The sequence below is a fragment of the Armigeres subalbatus genome, chromosome 2, assembly GCF_024139115.2.
Source record: "Armigeres subalbatus isolate Guangzhou_Male chromosome 2, GZ_Asu_2, whole genome shotgun sequence".
Taxonomy (NCBI): domain Eukaryota; kingdom Metazoa; phylum Arthropoda; class Insecta; order Diptera; family Culicidae; genus Armigeres; species Armigeres subalbatus.
The window spans coordinates 458,338,101-458,358,780 of record NC_085140.1 but is presented as its reverse complement, the minus strand read 5'-3'; the positions used below and the strand labels follow the sequence as shown (position 1 = coordinate 458,358,780).

Below are 20,680 nucleotides of genomic sequence, written 5' to 3'. Positions count from 1 at the left end.
CTTTTTGCTTGACATTTTTTACACATTTGACTATTACCAGGCTAAGATTTGTCGTTCTGGTGATCTGGTGAACGTTGACGCCTCTGACCATTGATACGTAGTCGATGTTCTCCTCGGCATCCCTGGTGGCAAGTAGCGGCATCGATGTCGTCCTTCCATGGGGTAGTGTAGTGTTGGCTGTGTTCGTAAGGTTCGTGAGAGCAGGGACATTTAATACTTTAATCAATCGTCTAAGACGAGTTTAGTACTTTCCATTTAATTCGACTACGTTATCTTTGCTGATACGTATTTCGACTTCAACTGTGAGGCCGTTTTCAGTGTCTCGTACTTAGCTACGAGACACTGAAGACGGCCTCACAGTTGAGGTCGAAATACGTATCTGCTAACTCGTCTTAGACGGTTGAATACATTCCAATAAAAATATTTTTTCTGACTTCAATAAATCAAAACGAATACAACAACGCGAAAAATCTCATCAATCTTGGGCAACACACTGACACTTGTTACAAATTCTGGACTCGACGGAATCCCATCTGTGTTTCTAAAAAAATAAATCAAACTTTTGTTATGCTTTTTTAACTGTTCTAAATACAGTTTACTCTCTACATCACGATATCGAAGGGACCATCTAGATATTTAAAAAGAGATCGAAGAATAGAAGAAACATTGAAATGGGTACTAGATCGAAATATGCTCGTTGTTATGAAAAATGACAACAACACAAATGTCACTACTTGTTTTTGTTGGTTTTGTTGTACGCTAGGAGAAAAGTCAAAAAAAAAGTAGCATCACGAAAAAAATTCCACAACGAAACATGGGATGCAATTCTCCAAATAAGTTTAAAAAAATCAAAATGATATGTATTTAAAGATTATTTGGAGGACGAGGATAGACTTTTGATTATCTACATTGTAAATGTATTTGTTTGGTTGTTCATGATAATAATTGTTTTCCTCAAATTGGTCTGGAAAAGGTCCTATTTTTGATAATTTTGTTTATTTTTAAATTATTTTGAATTCCATTGGCTATACCTTGCCGAGGTTAGTTTTGTGATTGTACTTTTTCTCAGATGACAGCATTTATCTGGTTTCCTAGCTATGGACTGGTAGTCTGGAATTTGAATATATCGACGTAGGGAGAGAGAAACCTGAACAAAATATGAACAGAACACATCGAGACAGAGAGATATCGAGATAGGGAGATTATCGAGAAATAGAAAGCAAAAATGTTATGTGGATTGAAGGGACCGTGAAAACCATCGAGATATGGAACATCGACTGTATATCTGTCTACTGGAGTATTTCCATTGGCGTAAATAAAGAGGGGCTAGGGGTGGCTTAGCCCTGCCTAGAACAAAATTAGCCCCCCCTAGGATTTGAAAAGTTAGTATTGATATTATTTTTCAACATATAGCATATTAAATTAGTGAAAAAGTTTGAAGACAAAAGAGTTATCTCCCGTATTCACCCTATCAAAATGAAATCAGTGGAAGACAAAACTGAGCTTGTTTCTCATTTCTGAGAAAGATTCCTGTGTGGCAGTGAAATTGCACTTGGTGTTAATTATGAAAAGGCAATAGGGGGATTCACTTACCGGCGTAGTTTGCTGTGTATCTGTTTATAGAAATGTTTCATAGGCGATTTGAAATATGTCCCTTGTGATTGATTGTGAAACATTTCTATAATCAGATACGCAGCAACCTACGCCGTCAAGTGAATCCCCTTAAGGTGATTATAGAATGAAGCCAGAAATCGGCCATTTTGTAAACCACGTGCTTTTCCAATATTTTTTCCAAGAGCACGACATGAAAGAACAATAACGCGTACGGGGCTAAAATAATGGTAGATCGTTTGCTTAGTTATGCTGAACAATCATAATTTGATTTTCGGCACTGTACGAAAACTATTACGCCAGATTTGGGGGTTTGGACATGTATGTAGATAAACGTGTGGTGAATTTGAAATTCACCACGGGCTTCATTCTATAATCACCTTAATATTTAATTGATTTGAAAGCATCAAAGTATGATATGAACAACAACGGAAAGCCATCAAAATAACAATCAAAGCAATCGTGGTACTTCGTCAAAGGTATGTGGTCAACCATCAGCCTAGCAGCATGAAAGTCTCCATAATTCCCATCAGCATTCGAGGAGGATTCTCATCAGAATCCGAGAGGAATTCCCATCAGAATCCGAGAAGAATTCTCATTAAATTATCTAAAGAATTCCTTTCAGAATCATCAAAGACAGCCAACTGGACTCCGGAATAATTCACACTGGATTCCTTTCGGTATCGTTAAGGGGGTTATACAACAAAGCCACAAAACGGCCATCTTGGAAACCACGTGCTTTTTCTTGTGATTTTTCAAGAGTACAAATTAAGGGAACCATAATGCCCATGGGGATGAAACATCCGTAGATCGTTTGCTTACTTGTACTGAACAATCGACTTTAATTTCAGCATTGTACAAAAATTATAACGCTAGATTTGAACTTTTGATAATAGGAGTAGAAAACCGTGTGGTGAATTTGAAATTCACCACATGGCTTGATTGTATAATCACCTTAAGGGATCCCCTTGGGAAATCTGAGGGGGATATCCTTCATAATTCATGAAGGATTTGCTTCAGAATCTCTCGTTGATTTGCTGCGGAACTCCTCCGGAGTCGTTCGGACATTGGTTTCGGAATCATTTGAAGATTTGCTTCGGAATTCCTTGACGATTTGTTTCAGAATACTCAGATGCCGGACCGAGAATCGAACTCCTATGTCCTATGTCAAGAAAATTATTTTGAGCTTTTTAGTGGAATGTCTTCACTTGTCATAAGACGAGTTTATACAATCTCATTTAATTCCACCACTTAATTGTACCTTGACAGATACGTATTTCGACCTCAACAGTAAGGTCGTCTTCAGTGTCTCGTACTTGACAACTCTCCAATCAGTCTGAATTCCTCCTCCTGGCCAACCTTAGTTTTTAAATCTCCTATGATGATTTTGGCGTCGTGGCTTGGGCAGGCAAGGCAAGTTGAGAGATTGACAATTCCACTAAATGTGCTTCCTATCGCTAGTCCCTTTTTGTTAATGTTGGCCGCCAAATGTTTTCGTAGAACCATTCCCCTCACATTTTCGGTGGACCATGATGCACAGATTTGCTTCGTGTTCTTCACTGGCACTCGGACGATGATCAGCCGACCCTAACAGAGGAAATATACGTTGATCTGCCTCTTCGGTAAATAGGCGTTCGGTGAGTTGGTATTGTGCTAGTGCGTTTTGAGTGGCACATGGTCTTGTGGATGCATGCAGCTTTTGATAGAAGTCTAACAGGGCACATTGTTAAAACCCACCACATCCTAGGCAAGCCTCACAACTCGCAGTGACCTGGGAATATATCGTCAAGCCTTTGGACAAAGCCCCTGCAAAACAATCCTATTTACTGATTGAATCTATGCATACTCATATTTTGCGAACCAAAACTAAGCATCAATAGTCGGGGTTTTGCTAAATAGCACCAAGCGCCAATTAAAATTGCCATTTTTTGCTCAGTTTGTCGTGTTGCAGATTTTTATTATTACGAATATTGTTTTCGCTAAAAGTGCCTGGTACCTTGGAACATCAAAGTTTCCGTTTATGAACATCAAAGTTTATGTTTCAAACTTGGCTTGGCTTGGCTTGGCGAAAAATATGATAAGAAAATTATTTGAGCTTTTTAGTGGAATGTTTTCACCTGTCATAAGACGAGTTTATACAATCCCATTGAATTCCACCACTTAATTGTATCTTGACAGATACGTATTTCGACCTCAAAAGTAAGGCCGTCTTCAGTGTCTTGTACTTGACTCGACTTAGTCGAGTATCTGTCAAGATACAATTAAGTGGTGGAATTCAATGGGATTGTATAAACTCGTCTTATGACAGGCACGAAAAATATGTTTTCAACCGTGTTTTCAACCGTTTCAAAGTTCTATGAAATCCTAAGAGTTTGAGAAACAATGGTATAGGTTTTACGTTAACATTCAAATAGCATTCAACCAACACAAAAATTTGCATCATATTGTTAGTATGTACATGTTCTCAACCACCCTTCTCCTTATTAGCTCCTTCATATTAGCCGTAGCTTGTTTTTTTTATACCACATTATCCCCATTCAACTCATTCTCCGCCGTAGCAGAAAACCCAAAGATGTTTCTGTCCCTTATTGTTTAAATTTTGTGCTCCACATTCCCGAAACAGAGTTTCGCAAATGGGGGCAGATCCCCGCCGTCCCACATAGTCTTCTAACCCCCTCCAGCTAGGCTTTTCCCACCCAGCATCGCTTTTTCCCACCTTGGTCTCGCGTACGTTTTCCATTTCGTTCTACTTGTGCGGTAGCTCATTTAAGACTGTGATCCGAAACCACCCATCCACCCCCTCACCCCTCGTTTTCCATCCGATCCGATGTCTATGATTATTAGTGTTAAGAGAATGATAATGGTTTCCCGATTTCGCGCGTACCGTTTCGCATCGTCAGCGGCTGTCGTCATCTTCGTCGTCGCTCGTAGATATGTGCCGCTTCTGATCTGATCAATTTGATGCTCAGGTGCATACACGATGTCGATTGATGAGGCTGACTGACGGATGAAGGACGGATGCGAACGTCGTCGTCGGTCTTTAGGAAGGAAAGGATATTTGAGGCATCATCAGCATAATTGGCGATGAGAAATGGCGGGGGAGTGTGTGTATGTGTTTTGCATGTCTATTGAGGGAAGAATAAATCGGAAATCTTTTGTGACATTTACATGATTGGGAAGATTATGAATTAGGGTAATAATGGCTTATGTTACATGGTTGTAGAGGCATTTTGGAAAATAAAAAGAAGTGAAATGGTGAAATAACTATATCGGCTAGCATGGTATTGGAAACGACTGGAAATAGTTTTTATGTAGAAATTTTTGCTATCTCAGTCTTGAAAACCATTAAATGATTAGCGTTTTACTCTGTCCGACGTTTCGGCCATTGGATGTGGCCTTTTTCAAGGGAAAAAATTGGTTAATCGTTTTCGTTCTAATTTACATGTCGTTCTGGGTGTCGTAGGGTCATAGTTTTGGCTTTTTTTGCGCTGGTTTTGTTTTACACTTTGATTTTTGCCTTTCTCGTACAACAAAGTTGTACCAGAAGGCTATAATTTCACTCCAAAAGCCAAATTTTGATAGAAGGCTCGGAGACCCATAGTGTTATATACCAATCGACTCAGCTCGAAAAACTGAGCACATGTCTGACTGTGTGTGTGTGTGTGTGTGTGTGTAGCCCAGGAATTTTTTATTGTTAAACACGTTTCATATAGAAGGACTCTGACCGATTCGAGTGCAACTAGTTTTATTCGACGGAGAAACTTTCCTAGTTGGACACTATTGTTTTTGTTTGCTAATAACTCATGCGGTTTGAATAATATTTCTATTTTTCTTTTAACAAATACGCTGTTTACATGCACACAATAAATCATTAATCAATTTAGCCGCGACGCAATCCATTACCCTCATAGTTGAGTACCTAATTATTATGCAGCGTGATATAATCGCATCAAACCTTTCGATGGCCAAAATGTAGGCAATTTACATTGCATTTACCATACTAAATCGAATTCAACACTTTGAATCGAGAAAGGCATAATCACCACTGGGGGATAAATTTGGGTTTTTTTATCAACGGTTACAGTGCTCGACATAACAACGACTGTTTTGAAAATGGCTAGCAGTAGTAACTTTTTGAAATAACGTACTTTTGAAATAACGAACTTGGACTGAAAAATTACATGCATTATTTATTTTCTTATTCAGGTTTTGAATTGTTTAGTATTTCGTTTCCTATGTACTTCTAGTTACAGTGTTTTGTTTTCGTCGATAGTCCTTCGGTGTTTTATTACCATAGGGTCTCCGTTCGGTTACTCCTTCTGTCTATTTCTATTGCGACCAACGAAAACAAATGAAATATCCGTGCTCTGGAAGACAGCGATTAGGGGTAACTGAGGTAATATGCATATGCATGAATTTGTTTCTTATAATATTTACTACTGGATTGGAAGTTCGAGACCCGAACTACATGCGCTGTAGTAAATACTAAATAATAAAGTAAATAATTATGTAAAAGGGAGAAGGAAGAGAAGAGAAGAAAAAGGAAGGAATGAACAGGAACACAAAAGAATAAATTAAAAAGAAAGAAGCAAGATTAACGAAGAAAGAGGACAAAAGAAAGTAAATATAAACAAAAAAGAGCAAGGAAGAAGGAGCAGGGAAGAAGGAGCAAGAAAGAAGGAGTAATAATGAAGGAAGAAAGAATAAGGGAAAAGGAACAAGGAAATCGAGAGAAGAAGAAGAAAGATGGAAGATAGAAGAAGAAAGAGACAATAAAGAATGAAGGGAGAAAAAAAGAAGAAATAAAGAAAAACGAAAAATGAAGAAGGAAGAGAAGAAGGAAGTGGGAAAAAGGAAGAAAGAATAAAGAAGAAGGGAGAAGAAAAATGGAAGAAGAAAGGCCGTATAAGGAAAAAAGGAAGAGGAAATGAGAAAAAAAGAAGAAAACAGAAGAAAGAAAAAAGGAAGAAGAAATAGAGAGAAACGAAAAAGGAAGAAGGGAGAAGAAAGTCCTTTTCGACCTTTTGTCCCTTTCGCCCACTTGTCTCTTTCGACGTTTTGACCTTTTGTCAAAAAAAATTTCGAATGTAAACAAAAGTATGGGGTTTATTTGTTCAGCAAGACGATTACGTTCCGCCTTCTTTAAAAGTTTTTTAAAAAGTAGATATGTCAATTTTCGAACATATTTAATTTTAGGTTGAATACAATCCAAAAACAATCAGGAATCCTTGTAAACCAGATATTGTGACATTTTTATAAACTAAACTTTATTTCTCACAAGTTCTCAGGCTTTTTCAATCTTAAAAGCACATAGGCTAGATGTACCAGTTGTGGCTATAGCACCAGTTGTCGCAGTAGTGCTTTATATGCCAAATGGCCAATCAAATAACCGCAAACCAAGTTCATAGCGATAATGCATATTCATATGATACGATAAAACCTTTAATCTCCCCCAAACCAAGCAAAGCATAATTGTAAAAAATGATTTTGCTTAATTTTTGACGTCCTTTGCACCAGTTGTCGCACTAGTGGTCCCTATTTGGCCAGTCCCATAAGAAAACAATGGGATTTGCCAAATAAGGAACCAAAATTAAGAATAGTGCCACAACTGGTGCATGCGTTCCTATTATGGATTAATTAATTTTGATTATTATAACAAATTTTATTGTGGTTTTCACAGCTGTTCTAAGGAGCAGGAAGTAAAACCTTTCGCTTGATATATAAAGTCCACCCACATGCCTTTTACTTATTTTTAAAAAAATAGTTGTTCTTATGTATGGCGACAATTGGTACACCCACCCTACTTGCCGTTTCTCATCCGCCAAAAAATCAAAACTCCTCTCCTTATAGCAATTTCCAACACAATCATTGAGTGTCTTCCTACTATTTCCCTCTTCCCCATGATCAACGCCAATTTAATCAAATGATTAACGAAACGTCTAGGTGCCGCCCACTAATCAAACGAAGCTGGAGGGAGAGAAGGTGCAGTTCACCTGCGAGGCGAAGGCGATGCCCGGGAATGTCACTGTGCGATGGTTCCGCGAGGGTTCACCGGTACGGGAGGTGGCCGCACTCGAGACGCGCGTCACGATCCGCAAGGATGGGTCACTCATCATCAATCCGGTCAGTGCCGACGATTCCGGCATGTACACGTGTGAGGTGTCAAACGGCATCGGAGAACCACAAAGTGCTTCGGCTTTTTTAAATATAGAGTGTAAGTTGATCCGTTCGAGGGCCTTACTTGCCAAGTACTAATTGGACTGTTTTTGCATTTTCAGATCCTGCCAAAGTGACCTTCACCCCAACAATACAATACTTACCGTTTCGTTTAGCTGGTGTTGTACAATGCTATATAAAAGCAAATCCTCCTCTACAATATGTAACATGGACCAAAGATAAAAGATTACTGGAACCTTATCAAACAAAAGACATAGTTATAATGAACAACGGTTCGCTGTTGTTCACCCGGGTCAACCAGAACCACCAGGGCCGGTACACGTGCACTCCGTACAACGCCCAGGGAACGCAAGGCTCGTCCGGTCATATGGAAGTGTTGGTTCGGAAACCGCCGGCCTTCACGATCGAACCGGATCCACTGTACCAGCGGAAGGTCGGTGAATCGGTCGAAATGCACTGTGATGCCCAGGAAGCGGAGGGCACTACCAAGCCTACGATCACCTGGCAACGACGGGACGGGCAACCTCTGCAGAAGAACCGCGTTCGGATCATGAACGGTAATATCACAATCGAGAACCTTCGGCGATCAGACTTCGGTTACTATCAGTGTGTAGCGTCGAATGAGGTGGCGACGATCGTGTCTGCCACCCAGTTGGTCATCGAAGGTACTCAGCCGCATGCTCCGTACAATCTGAGTGGGACAGCCACGGAGTTTTCGGTGACCCTCTCCTGGATGCCTGGATACAGCGGTGGCCCTGACTATAAGCAGGACTACACCATCTGGTATCGCGAGGCAGGAGTATCCGATTGGTCGACGATCCCAGTAACTCCCTCCGGGAGTACGCAGGTGACGATCAACCGGTTATCTCCTGGAACGACATACGAGTTTCAGGTGATTGGAAAAAATGCTCTCGGCGATGGGATGATGAGCAAAGTGATAACGATACGGACGTTAGGTGAGTATTTTTTTTTCTACACTGCTGTTCATAGTATTTCGTCTTCCTAATCAAAATACATATCAATAAATAAATGAATTGTTCTCTAAATCTGCCAAAGACGTCCAAAAACCGAAGAAAACATCTACTACGACAGCTGCACCTAACGAAAAAGAATTCAAACACGCTTCAGATGACTTGGGTAAGGAGTCATGTCGTTCGGAATGTCCAGAAAATTTCTAGTTTTAGATGCTTGCAGCTCTCATTTTGGTTCCATCACGCGTTTCTTAGCATTACTTATACACGGAGTTTATTTTTAAGTTAACATACTTTTATCATCACTCTTCATCACATTTACACATCAACATACATTTACATTGGCTTGTTTCATTTCTTATTGTGTTTACAGACATTCTAAATTATCACAATATATTGTTTCCGACCGATTCGACCGGTTCAACATTCTTTCCACCCGTTTTTCGACCAACAGGTATTGCATTTTACATACATTTGTTATGTTTGTCTAACCACCAGCACCCCCCCCCCTTTTTTTAGTATAATCACATTTTACTAAAACCATCCTCATTGCATGCCCGCTTTTGCTATCGAATCGTTACCCTCCCTCTATCGCGTACTAATCCAATGTTTATCCCATTGTGACCAGGACCGAAGCCGGGTCAACCGCGCAACGTGAGCGTGCTGGAGATCCCGAACGGGTTCCTCATCTCGTGGCAGGTACCACTGGAGCGACCCCATCTGGTGCAGTTCTACACGATCAAGTACCGCACGGATGCCCAGTGGAAGACGCTCAACCGCGGCCAGATCCGACCGGAGGAGACGTCCTACCTGGTGAAGAACCTGGTCGGCGGCCGGACCTACTACTTCCGGGTGCTAGCCAACTCGCTCAAGAGCTACGAAACCAGTGAGGAGATCAAGTTCCCCGTGCCGGCGCGGGTCAAGCACAAAGCCATCACGGCCGGGGTGGTCGGTGGGATTCTGTTCTTCATCGTGGCCATCATACTGTCGATTTGTGCCGTCAAGATTTGCAATAAGCGTAAACGTAGAAAACAGGAAAAAGGTGAGTCAGTTCGGCTTCCGAGCTGCCAGGAGTGCCGTAGTCAGGGTGTATACTTTTACTATCCGGTGACAGTTGGTTAACACGATTCACTTCCATACTAACATTGGGTTAATTAACAGAGTTTCAAAAGATTTTACTCATATATTAAAAAAAATTAATCACCTAATCATAATTCAGTTTTAACCTATTGCAATATTGCTTTTGTAACAAATCTCATTTTGATTTACTTTTATCATTTTTTGGTTTTTAATCCGAGTTTATTTATACCTTTTGCGTTGCGAGTTCAATTTTGTACAGAGATCTGATTTCATTTCGTTAGGCATTTCGGAATCTCACCTTTACACCTAATCAGTCAGATGGGTTTAGCAGATTCACCAAATTCGTATCCCCTTCTTTCCTAATTAATCAGCGCTCTGGAGCTTGGAGATTCATGTCGTCGGCTTTGAAACCAGCCTAATATTGAGTTACGTTTTTATAATTTACTCCATTGACTCCATCCAAAAGGTGCAAAAGATGAGTTATCTAAAAGCAAATTATATTCGTTTTATACTCTTCTGACCCTCACTCTTAAGTATTAAGGCTCTGCCTGGCTCATTGTTTCACGGGTCGCTTGACACCTTGGGATTCGGGGTTAGGTAGGTCATATTCTCAGCGTCAGTGTTGTACCGAGCCTGGCGATATGACCGGATTTACACCGTTCTACGCACTACTTCAGAGTATCCATATCCCAGCGTAACGGGATATGGCTGATTGGTGCTTGATTATATGATAGACTTTCAACGTAAATATCTCAGCCATTTCTAGCTGGATTTCCAATTTGATTAGTCCATTCGATCAAGGAAGAATCAACGCTTCCCATCCAACGTATAAAAATACTTTTAAAAATTCGCTAGCTGTTTATCAATCGGCTTCAGTTAATTAACCAATTCAATACCTGCATCATAAGATCATTTGGCCAACCAAATGTATTCCCATCGGTGGCGATGGCGTCAGCAGAGATTTGGTGGGAAGTTATTTAGCGTCTGTCATCAGTGACAGCTTTAGGCAGCTGTTTTTGATTGGAAAAGCGAATTTTTGAAAATAAGTAATTCGAACCTTTTGACTTATCATTGTATGCAAGAGAGAGTTGATTTGCCAGTAGTTTTCATCAAAATGCAAACCGCATACCGTGCAAATTCATAATTCGGACCCTTAAGGACTTTTCTAGACAAATTAAGGATTTAATCACAAGCTACTAATCATGTCCATCCAAGTACAGTTTAAGCCGAAAGGCAAGGGCCAAAGCATTCAATTCTCAAGTTAATATTCCTTCGTCGCAGTCTGTCACTAAAACTAAAATTCTTCAACTACTTTTAGAACCGAACTTCGGACACACACACGCACTGTTTCATATTTCGGACACGTTGCACACAGAATGATAAATGCAAATGTTAATTTTCCTCGTTAATTTATTCTGTTTGCCTTTTAAATAAACAATTGCTTCAAAACGACATGGCTAACTGTGCCCCTAATATTACAAAATTACTTGCAAACATGTAGCCTTCCGTACGAGAAAGTTGAAACATTTCTGTGAAATATTTCAAAAAATCTTCCATGCAAATTTGGGTATCCGAAGTTTGTGTGCGTCCGAAATATGAATTTGCACGGTACTTCGGTATCTGTGTCCCGGGTATAATGTTTGTTAATGATTAATAAATCTTTTGGGATCAAAATTGTTGGTGCTGAAAAGAACTTATAGGGATTCGCTTCATAGTTTTTGATCGCTGAAGCTCTACTTTTTATCAATAGTGATTGACTTTCTATTCTACTGTTAACTGAACCGGTGCCAGCGAAAGTGGTAGGGTGGTAGTGGTAGGCGAATGGCCAAATGTTGAACGGTCAATTTCTTCGCCTATTGTTGAACGCACGTGCATTTCTTATGAGAGTTCAACAATAGGCGACAAAATTAGCCGTTCAACATTTGGCGGTTTCCCCTACATGTCGCATTGAGTAAATTTTACAGGAGAGGCATTTATAAATTCAAATTTTCAATTTTATGCAACTCAATTGTACTTACCTTTGCCTTTGTGATATATACCAGAAATTAAAGTATGTATATCTTCAGATTTAGTTGTCAAAAACCACTTTTTCGTCGCTGGATCTTTGCAAGTAGAAGCTTCTGGTGTAAAAAATGAAACGCGCGTAGTAGCAGTTATTAGCAGTTTCACATCGTTTTGAAGTTTGGCGCTCCTCTGTCTGGTAATTGCAAAACTGTTGCAACTACCGAATTGCAGTTAAATAACTTTCAGCTATTGAACGTCTAGTGTATAAAAATTTGTTAGAATATTATTTTTAATAAAGATATAAGCAATGGTATCATATTTCGAAAATTATTTTCTGAATAACCTAAATAATTCATTCTAAATTACCTAACAAAAGTGTTGTGATTAAGAATTAATTAGATTATATTTTTTAAAGTCTATTCTGGTTGAAGCTTCCACTTTCAGGAATAGAAAATTTTCCCGAAATGTGAGGCTACCTTGAACACAAAATTCATTTTTTGGAGCACTTTTTGCATCAAGTTATTCAACGTAACTGTCGGATCTATTACTACCGACAAACAATATTAACAATCTAATGGTCGTCTTCCAACTGGGGTAAGTTTTCGCAAGATTTTGGTTCGCATAAAATTTATACGGAGTGGGATTTTGGACGTTCTGTCTTGAAATCCAAGCAATCACCTAGCAGAAAAAACATGGAAGCAAAATCTACTTACAAGATTCCCAGGGTATAAGGCCAGTGTTGGTAGAGTCATGTTCAAATCTCAATCATCGAAGCCTCATGCGCAGGGTTCGGATTTCTCACTCACTCACGCGACAACTGATCACTCTACCATGCATTTTATCCGGATAAATTACAGTGCGATAAACTCCGGCACAAGCGATGGTGCGAAAAATTGTTATCCTTCTTCCCATGTTTCGCGAAAATCAAATGCTGCTTACTTTGCTTTCCCAAGCTGATTGAATCTGACGCTGCGCCACGATAGGCAGAAGGTTCAATACAGCAGTTTTTCCCCTCGCTTTCAATCAATTAATGTGGTGGCGTGGTTATGGCGGGCGCTTTAAAAATTGTTTTGGGTTCGAATTCCGTTGCAGTCCTAAATTTTTGTAAATATGGTTGTAAAATTTATCTGGTGAGGCGACGAGAAGGAAAATTTGTGGATTAAAATTAAATTATCCGGCGAGCCGCCGCTCACGAATTTATCACCCGCCATTATATCCGGATAAAAATGTTGTATGAGAATACTTCCTCACAGCGGGGTCGTGAAAAATCACACTCCGCTAAATGGATTAATCGCAGGTTTTTATTCATATGAGTGAGAATTCCGAAGCCTGGTCATGCGTGATCTATCTCGTTTTCGATTTGTGTTTCACACAGAATCGCATCGTTTCGCCCATTTGCCGAAAAATGATTTTGCTCCAAAAAGCGTCAAAACAAAAGATATTTTAGTTACCAGATAAAGATTGTCGCTTCGATTCCCTTTGTTCTACTGTCCGAAACATGTGTAGTACCTAACTGTCAAATCGTATGTATTTTTCCTTCATTTTCAGTTAAATCCCCTATCCTCCCCAGCAAAAGATGTTCCGGGCAGCGACGACAGCGACAATCTTTATCTAGTAACTAAAATATCTTTTGTCAAAACCCAATAGAAGAGTATTTAATGTAGGTATGGTTTTACTATCCATTGTTTTAGGGAAAGAAAGTTAATTTGATGAATACATCGTAGAAGCACACGTTGAAATCATGCAATGATGCAAATTGCAAGTCGAATCATGAGAAATTTTCTGGGCCGTGAGTCGGGTGGGGTTTGAGTCGCGCTTGATTTGAATCCTGAATGAGATTTGAGAATTTGACACTGTTATAAGGCTTAAGTACACGCAAAAAAAAGCGTTCCCGAATTCGTGAACCAGCAAAAATACACCATTTAATTCATGGATTCGGGAACACCAGTCACGTTTTCCAGAACGTTCCAGAAAACGTGACTGTATTCCCGAATCCGTGACTGTTGTTCCCGAAAAAATACACCGTGAACTCGTTAGTTCACGAATTCATAAACGCTTTTTTTCGCGTGTAAAACAAACTATAGAGATATTTTTTTTGAGTCACAGAAGCACATTTTACTCTTGACTTTTATACGATTGTCTTACTTTTGTAAGACTGCTTTGTCACATTTTTTTCACTGCTATTTCTTTCCACCTTCCGCCATTGACTGGCTTCTTCTTTGTTTCAGCAGGCGTTGTAGCTGAGGTGGTAATTGTGGCATGGACTTCAGTGGTTCGGTGCTGCATCCACTCTCCGTGAAATCTTGACCGAAATTATGTTTAGGAACCAGGAAGTTTACTTTACGAGAAAGTAACTTCCTGGTATCCATAACGTAAAAGCTCCACCTTACATACATGACGCAATTTTCGATACCGCTGGGCGACTGCTATTGTCCATCACGTTGGTACGGAAGCGTCAAAGGAACTATGGCATTCAGCGACAGTCTCCCAGCAATAGTGTCAGTGGCATCACGTATGTTTGGGGTAACCTTAAGACCAGTGTTCCCCAAAGTGCGACCCTCTAAGTCTATTCCTGCAGCCCGCGAAGGATTTCTGAGAATACACTACATGTTGCCCATTGATAGATAAGCATTATATGACAGGTTCACATCATTATGAGCATGATGTTATCGCTTAGCAAATTTGTATTTAATCGCAGATTTAAAGGAGCAAAAAGTTGAACTACAGGTGAAAATAATGTATCATACACTGCTCCGTAATAAGTAACAAGTTGAGTTTTGGCTAAATCTAACTGAAATATTGCTAGATTATTACCGCCAAAACAATAAGTTGTCTGTCAATGTACTTTACAAAAAATATTTAACGAATTCAAGAATTCTTCAGTGCTTAGAATCTCGAATAGATTTTGTTCATAATCGCGAACGTATTCTATTCTGTTCAGAGTTCCAAACGGATTCACTCTGTGTTACCTAGCCGCTACTGTGCCGAAATCTACTTTGACATTATGCTGTACAGAATCCACACAGAATCTATTTTTAGATTTTCCAAAAACGCCTCCGTATGAGCTACGAATCTGGCGACTGACGAGGGTTTTGGTGGAGTGGCTGGGAATCGAACCCATGACCATCAGATTGTAAGGCGGACGTGTAGCCAACAACGATACGAGACCCCTCTACTGTCCAGAACACTCAAATCAAACGGAGTCTGTGCAGAATCCCCTATGGATTGAGTTCCGAGCGGATTATATTCAGAATCTCAAACAGATTCTGTTCAGAATTCTAAACGAACTTTATTCAACATTCTAAGCGAACTTCGGAAGGATTCTGCTCCAAATCCTAACCGAGAATCTCTTCAGAATCACGAACGGATTCTCTTTAGAACTCCAAAAGAATTTTGTTTAACATCTCAAACAGATCTGTTTAGAATCCCGAACGGATTTTGTTAAGGATCCAAAAGAATTCTACTCAGCATCGTAAGTGGATAATTCTTTCGATATTCGCTACAACAAGTTATAATTATAACCTTAGGCATAAAAAAACGGGTTAGGGACAAAAGGTCGAAAGACAAAACGTCGAAAGGACAAAAGGTCGAAAGACAAAAGGTCGAAGGGACAAATGGTCGAAAAGGACAAAAGGTCGAAAGGACAAAACGTCGAACGGGACAAAAGGACGAAAGGGACATAAGTTTGAAATTGACAAGAAACTGAAACGGAGAGAATTAATCTCACACCAGAGTTAGTTAGCAAAACAGTTAGCAAAAACTTTTTACAATTTTTAACAATTAAATGAAATCCATTCAATAAACACCACTTATAGATTGATGTTTGAGTTTTCTAAATGTCACTTCGATCAAATACACCGGCGTGTACTGTACGCCGGTGTATTTTCAATGAGTGCGCCTGCGTTGTATAGGACAACTCTGTCTCACGAAATACAAGCTTTATTCATTTATTATTAACAATCTTTTTTTTATCTATTTTAGAACTATCTAGATATTCCTAATATTGTCTTATAGTAATTACTCCTTCTTAGAAAATAGCTCATTCTTCAAATTTGATTGATTAGATGAGTGCGTCATTTCTGCTTAAAGTTAAATGCATTTCATAAATTCTTTTGGAATACACCCTAATTGTTATTAACTTGTTCTTGATAGACCTTTTGTCCCTTTCGACCTTTTGTCCTTTTCAACCTTTTGTCCCTTTCGACCTTTTGTCCTTTTCGACCTTTTGTCCCGTTCGACCTTCTGTGCCTTTCGACCTTTTGTCCTTTCGACCTTTTGTCCTTTCGACCTTTTGTCCTTTCGACCTTCTGTCCCTTTCGACGTTTTGTCTTTTCGACCTTTTGTCCTTTCGACCTTTTGTCTTTTCGACCTTCTGTCCTTTCGACCTTTTGTCATAGATTCTAAAAAAACATAAGATCGAACTCGCAAAATCAATCGACATATGATCAATTAGAATATTTTCTGCCAACTGATATAGCGAAAAATCAATTTCTCGTGTCACAACCGCTAGGGGAACTGTACCAGTTTTGGCCATGTTCCTAATTTGGCCAATTTCTCTTATAACTCCAAAAGTAAAGCAATTTTCGAGGGTTTCATTAGCTCTAACAGGAGATATATCCCTTATCTATCTTCGTTGTTGGAACTGATCGATATTTTTGGAAAACAATGCATTTTCAGGGTTGGCCAAATTAGACACTAAGGTGGCCAAAACCGGTACACTTCCCCTACTGCAAAACCGGTTCTATAGACTAAAAGTCAGCAACGGCGATAAAACCTGTTGAATGAAATGACCTTACAAGTACATATTTTATTTATACAATACAATATTCTGAAGATGTGCAATTTGAACTAAGAAACAAATGTTGTAATCATACTGCAGCCCGCTTCAACAGCTCAAAATTGCTGTGCGCCCCTTGATACCCCTTGATGCGCATGCTGGGGACCACTGCTTAAGACCATTAGCCCCGCCCTATTAGTCAATATAGAACTGATTTACCCAGTTCAAAAATATAGAATACGCAAATAATCGAATTATTAGCAACCATAACATTTACCAAAAAGGCTTGATCGCGGACGCTCAGTATCAATTTAGATTTACGGACGTGGAGTGGACATAGCTGCAGAAAATTTGTTGCAACAATGGCCTAGGCAGTAATTGCAACGGTGAACCATTAGCATCGGCACTGGCGCAGTTAAGTGACACGTGACCCACCAAATCGAATATTTTGGCTGAAATTTAATTACATACTCCAAAATTCGGCATCAACATTTCAAAAGGGCGAAACTGCTTCTGTAAACAAAAAAACTTGATTCCACCAACACAATTCAGTGCCATTTAATCAAAGAAGAGAATTCGTTGCTCAAAATAGCCCATCAGTGACGGGAAAATCTTTTGTTTACAAATACAGTTAGGTGCCCACCAGAGTAAACGCGACGTGCGACTCACGTAAAAGAATAACAATTATTATCAATGAACTGTCGAATTGCATTGTCGCGTCGCCGGTGTCGAATTGTTCTGAAAAAAATAAATTGATTTTCCGCCAATTTTTATAATCACCTGCGGAGTTAAGCTGGGGCACGATGGGGCACATGATGGGCCGAATACGCAACACTTTTCTCTCAAAAACTTCAAATGCCTGTTGATGCCTGTAGAGGACTACCGATCTGATGAGCGTTTGGTAGATTGTCAGTTTGGTACGGCGGAGGACACCATTATCGGAGGACACCAGTGAACCCAAGTACACGAATTCTTCAAACACCTCGATTTTGTCAGAGATGGCAACATTTCATTGCAATCTCGCATTAGTTTCGCGTACAGTTTTCCATAATTTGCGACATATGCACATATTGCATTAAGTAAACGGCAGGCCCTTGCATTAGGTCCCTGGTCACGAGAAAATAAGAACTGGTTATGTTCTTGTTCATTGATTTTACACTCCCATCGAGGATTGAAATGTTGTATACTTCGGCAACCTTAGTAACCTTACAAAAAAATTCGACCAAAGACGGGTGTTGAACCCGGATCCTCCACACTTAACGCATCTCGACTGACCACTAACCATCTGGACTATATACCAGATAAAGAAAGACGCGACCCAAGGCTATCATAATCCACGATTCATGCTATGTTGATGTGATAATCATACATAATATAATCTCAAGTGGAAGAGTAACCCGGAACAATGAGTGCTACGAGTGGAATAAGATGCAAATTGCAAACTATCCAATCCGTTTAGCTCCCCTTTTCAGTCTGATGTAGGCATCCTCCATCTTCTCAATGTTAGGTGCCATAATATCAATGTCGTCGTCGGAACCAAATAGCTGGACGGACTTCGTGAAAATTGTACCACTCGTGTCAATTACTCCCTCCAAAGCGATGTTGAATTGCAGGTACGAAAGACCATCATCTTGCCATAACCCTCTGCGCGTTTTGAAGGGACTCGAGAATGCAACTGAAACTCGAATTATGCACATCACTCGATCCATCGTTGCCTTGACCAACCGTATTAGTTTATCCGGAGATCCGTGTTCGTGCATTCGTTCTCGATCGATTGTATCATATGCGGCTTTGAAGTCGATGAATAGATGATGTATGGGTGGATTGTTTTTAAGGAAGTGCTAATTAAGGAGGAATGTCCGAAGGAATTTTCGAAAGAATTTCTGGATGAAGTTCTGAATAAATTCCTAAGAGGAATTTCGAAGTGACTCCAAGAATTTCTTCCTAGAGTTTCGGAAGGGATTTTTCTAGGAGTTACTCGAAGAATTTCTTTCAGACAATCCTGACAATTGCTGAAGTGATTCCTAGACAAAAGTGTGAGGAATAAGAGAAGACCCATTCATTAGCTTAAAAAATTTCTATAACAACGATATCACGATAATAATAATAAAAGAAAATTATGCACCTCTATAAATAAAAAATTTGTAAATAAGCAGGCGTGTAGAAAAGGTTTGTTTGGTTCTTGGGACTTGAAAACTAACATGACAGAGAATTTAATATTCAACAAAGTGTTGTTTAGCGATTTTTTAACCAAATAGAATCATAGAAAAGAGTAGAGGTGAGCGGGATTCTCAATTCTCTACAAAAAGTAGGAAGGAATTCTGCAGGAATTTTTCAAGCAATTTCTAACGGAATCCATAAAAGGAATTTCGGAAGGTTTTCCTAAAACAATTTCCAGAAGGATTTTTGAAGGATTTTCCGAAGAATTTTTCGTAAAACCCGTAAAACCTCGCTCATTCGACAATGATTGGTGTTTTTGTTTTAATTCAACAAACTGGCTACGCTACACTTATGCGTTTCTTACGTGTTTTGCAACTCTGTTTGGTTTTTTGTTTTGGTTCTTCGTATTGTGTTGTAGTGCATTTTGCGGCTGTTGAGGATTTTTCGAAGGAACTTCTATAAGATATTCAGAAGAAATTCCTTAATGAATTCGTAAAAAAACGCTCGAAGGAGTTTTTAGAAAAATTCCCGATGAAATTTCTGAAGAAATTAAAAAAAAAACAAAAATGACTTTTCTAAGGAGTTTCGAAAAATCCGATGGAATTTTCGTAGTTATTCCTATAAAAATTTCTGTAGGTTTTCCATAGGTATCGCCAAAAAAATTCAATGGAATCCCTAAAAGGTTCGTATTGGAATTTGCGAACGAAATAGCCAAATTATATCCTGAAAGAATTTCCGACATTCTTAAATTTCCGCAAGAATTTTTTCTGGTCATTTCTCCATAAATTCTTTCAGAACTTCTTCCCCCGGAAATCACTTAGTAAATCTAGAAATTCCTTTGAAAATCCTTCAAGATATTCCTTCGGAAATTCAAAGAAGGTAAATGAAAGAAATCGGAAAATTCATCCGGAAATTCTTTCACGATTTTTTCAGATTTTTTTCAAGAAAATACTTCCGAAATTCCTTAAGGAGAAATCATTTTGAATTTACTTTAGTAATATTTTTGGAAGTTCTTTTAGGAATTTATTCAAAAATTTATTTAGAAATTTGTCTGGAATATATTTTAGGAATTTTTCCAGTAATTTCTCAAGAAATACTTTCGGAAACAAAGAATATATTTTAGGATTTCTATCAAAATTTCCTCTTACGAATTGCTTTATAACTTCCTCTAAGAATTCTTCAAAAAAAAAAAAAAAGGGATTCCTCCGGATTTTTATGCAACTCTTCCAAAAGTATTTTTTAGACCTTGGGAGATGCCTTTTGAAATTTATTTTGAGCATTCTTTCGAAAATCACTTCAAACATTCTTCTTGGAATCTTTCGGAAATTTCATTTTGGAGTTCCTTTGAGAATTCTTCTAGAAATTTCTTCAGGAAATTTGAGAGGAAATATATATTGTTCTCCTAATGGAATTCCTGGAGAATTTACTAAGGCCATTCGGTATGTTTTTTTTTCACTTGAGGAGCTCCCGAAAGAATTTCTGGAGTTTTTTTTATCTAAAGAAAAGAGGAATTTCCAAATGAATTGTGGAAGGAGTTTCCGAAGAATAAAGAAATGTGAAAAGAAATCCACGAAAGAATTTCCAATGGGATTTCCAAACAAATACCTATTGAAAGTCTCATATAAATTTTAAAATATTTACAGAAATTACTTCAGAAACTTTTGCAAGAAGTCCTTCAGGAACATTTGAGTCTAGAAATACCTTCAGAAATGCATTAAGCAATTCTTCTAAAAAAATGTCTAAGACTTCTGTAGGAATAATTTCAGAAATTCTTCCAGGTATTTCAACAGAAATTTTTCGGAAGGATTTCTTTCAGAATTTCGTTTTAGAATTTCCGAACGCACTCTTGAAGGAATTTCGAAAAATTCTCTTTAAAACTCCTTTTCTTTTAGAATTTCCT

General features: G+C 38.8%; 1 protein-coding gene across 17 annotated transcripts in view; it reads left to right on the top strand.

Annotated features, from left to right (window-relative positions):
- The window catches only part of LOC134213828 (protein turtle), a 141,813-nt gene that overhangs the window by 112,271 nt on the left and 8,862 nt on the right, over positions 1 to 20,680 (top strand). For 16 of the 17 annotated variants that reach the window (XR_009979544.1, XR_009979545.1, XM_062693213.1 and 13 more), the window contains 4 exons: positions 7,555 to 7,825; positions 7,890 to 8,744; positions 8,845 to 8,925; positions 9,388 to 9,801. Coding sequence is in view for 15 of the 17 variants with exons in the window: in XM_062693213.1 (XP_062549197.1) it covers positions 7,555 to 7,825; positions 7,890 to 8,744; positions 8,845 to 8,925; positions 9,388 to 9,801 (1,621 nt within the window). In the remaining 2 variants the exon portion in view is untranslated. Of the gene's footprint in view, positions 1 to 7,554; positions 7,826 to 7,889; positions 8,745 to 8,844; positions 8,926 to 9,132; positions 9,214 to 9,387; positions 9,802 to 20,680 lie in introns of all 17 variants that reach the window. The other variant, XM_062693205.1, reaches the window with a different exon arrangement.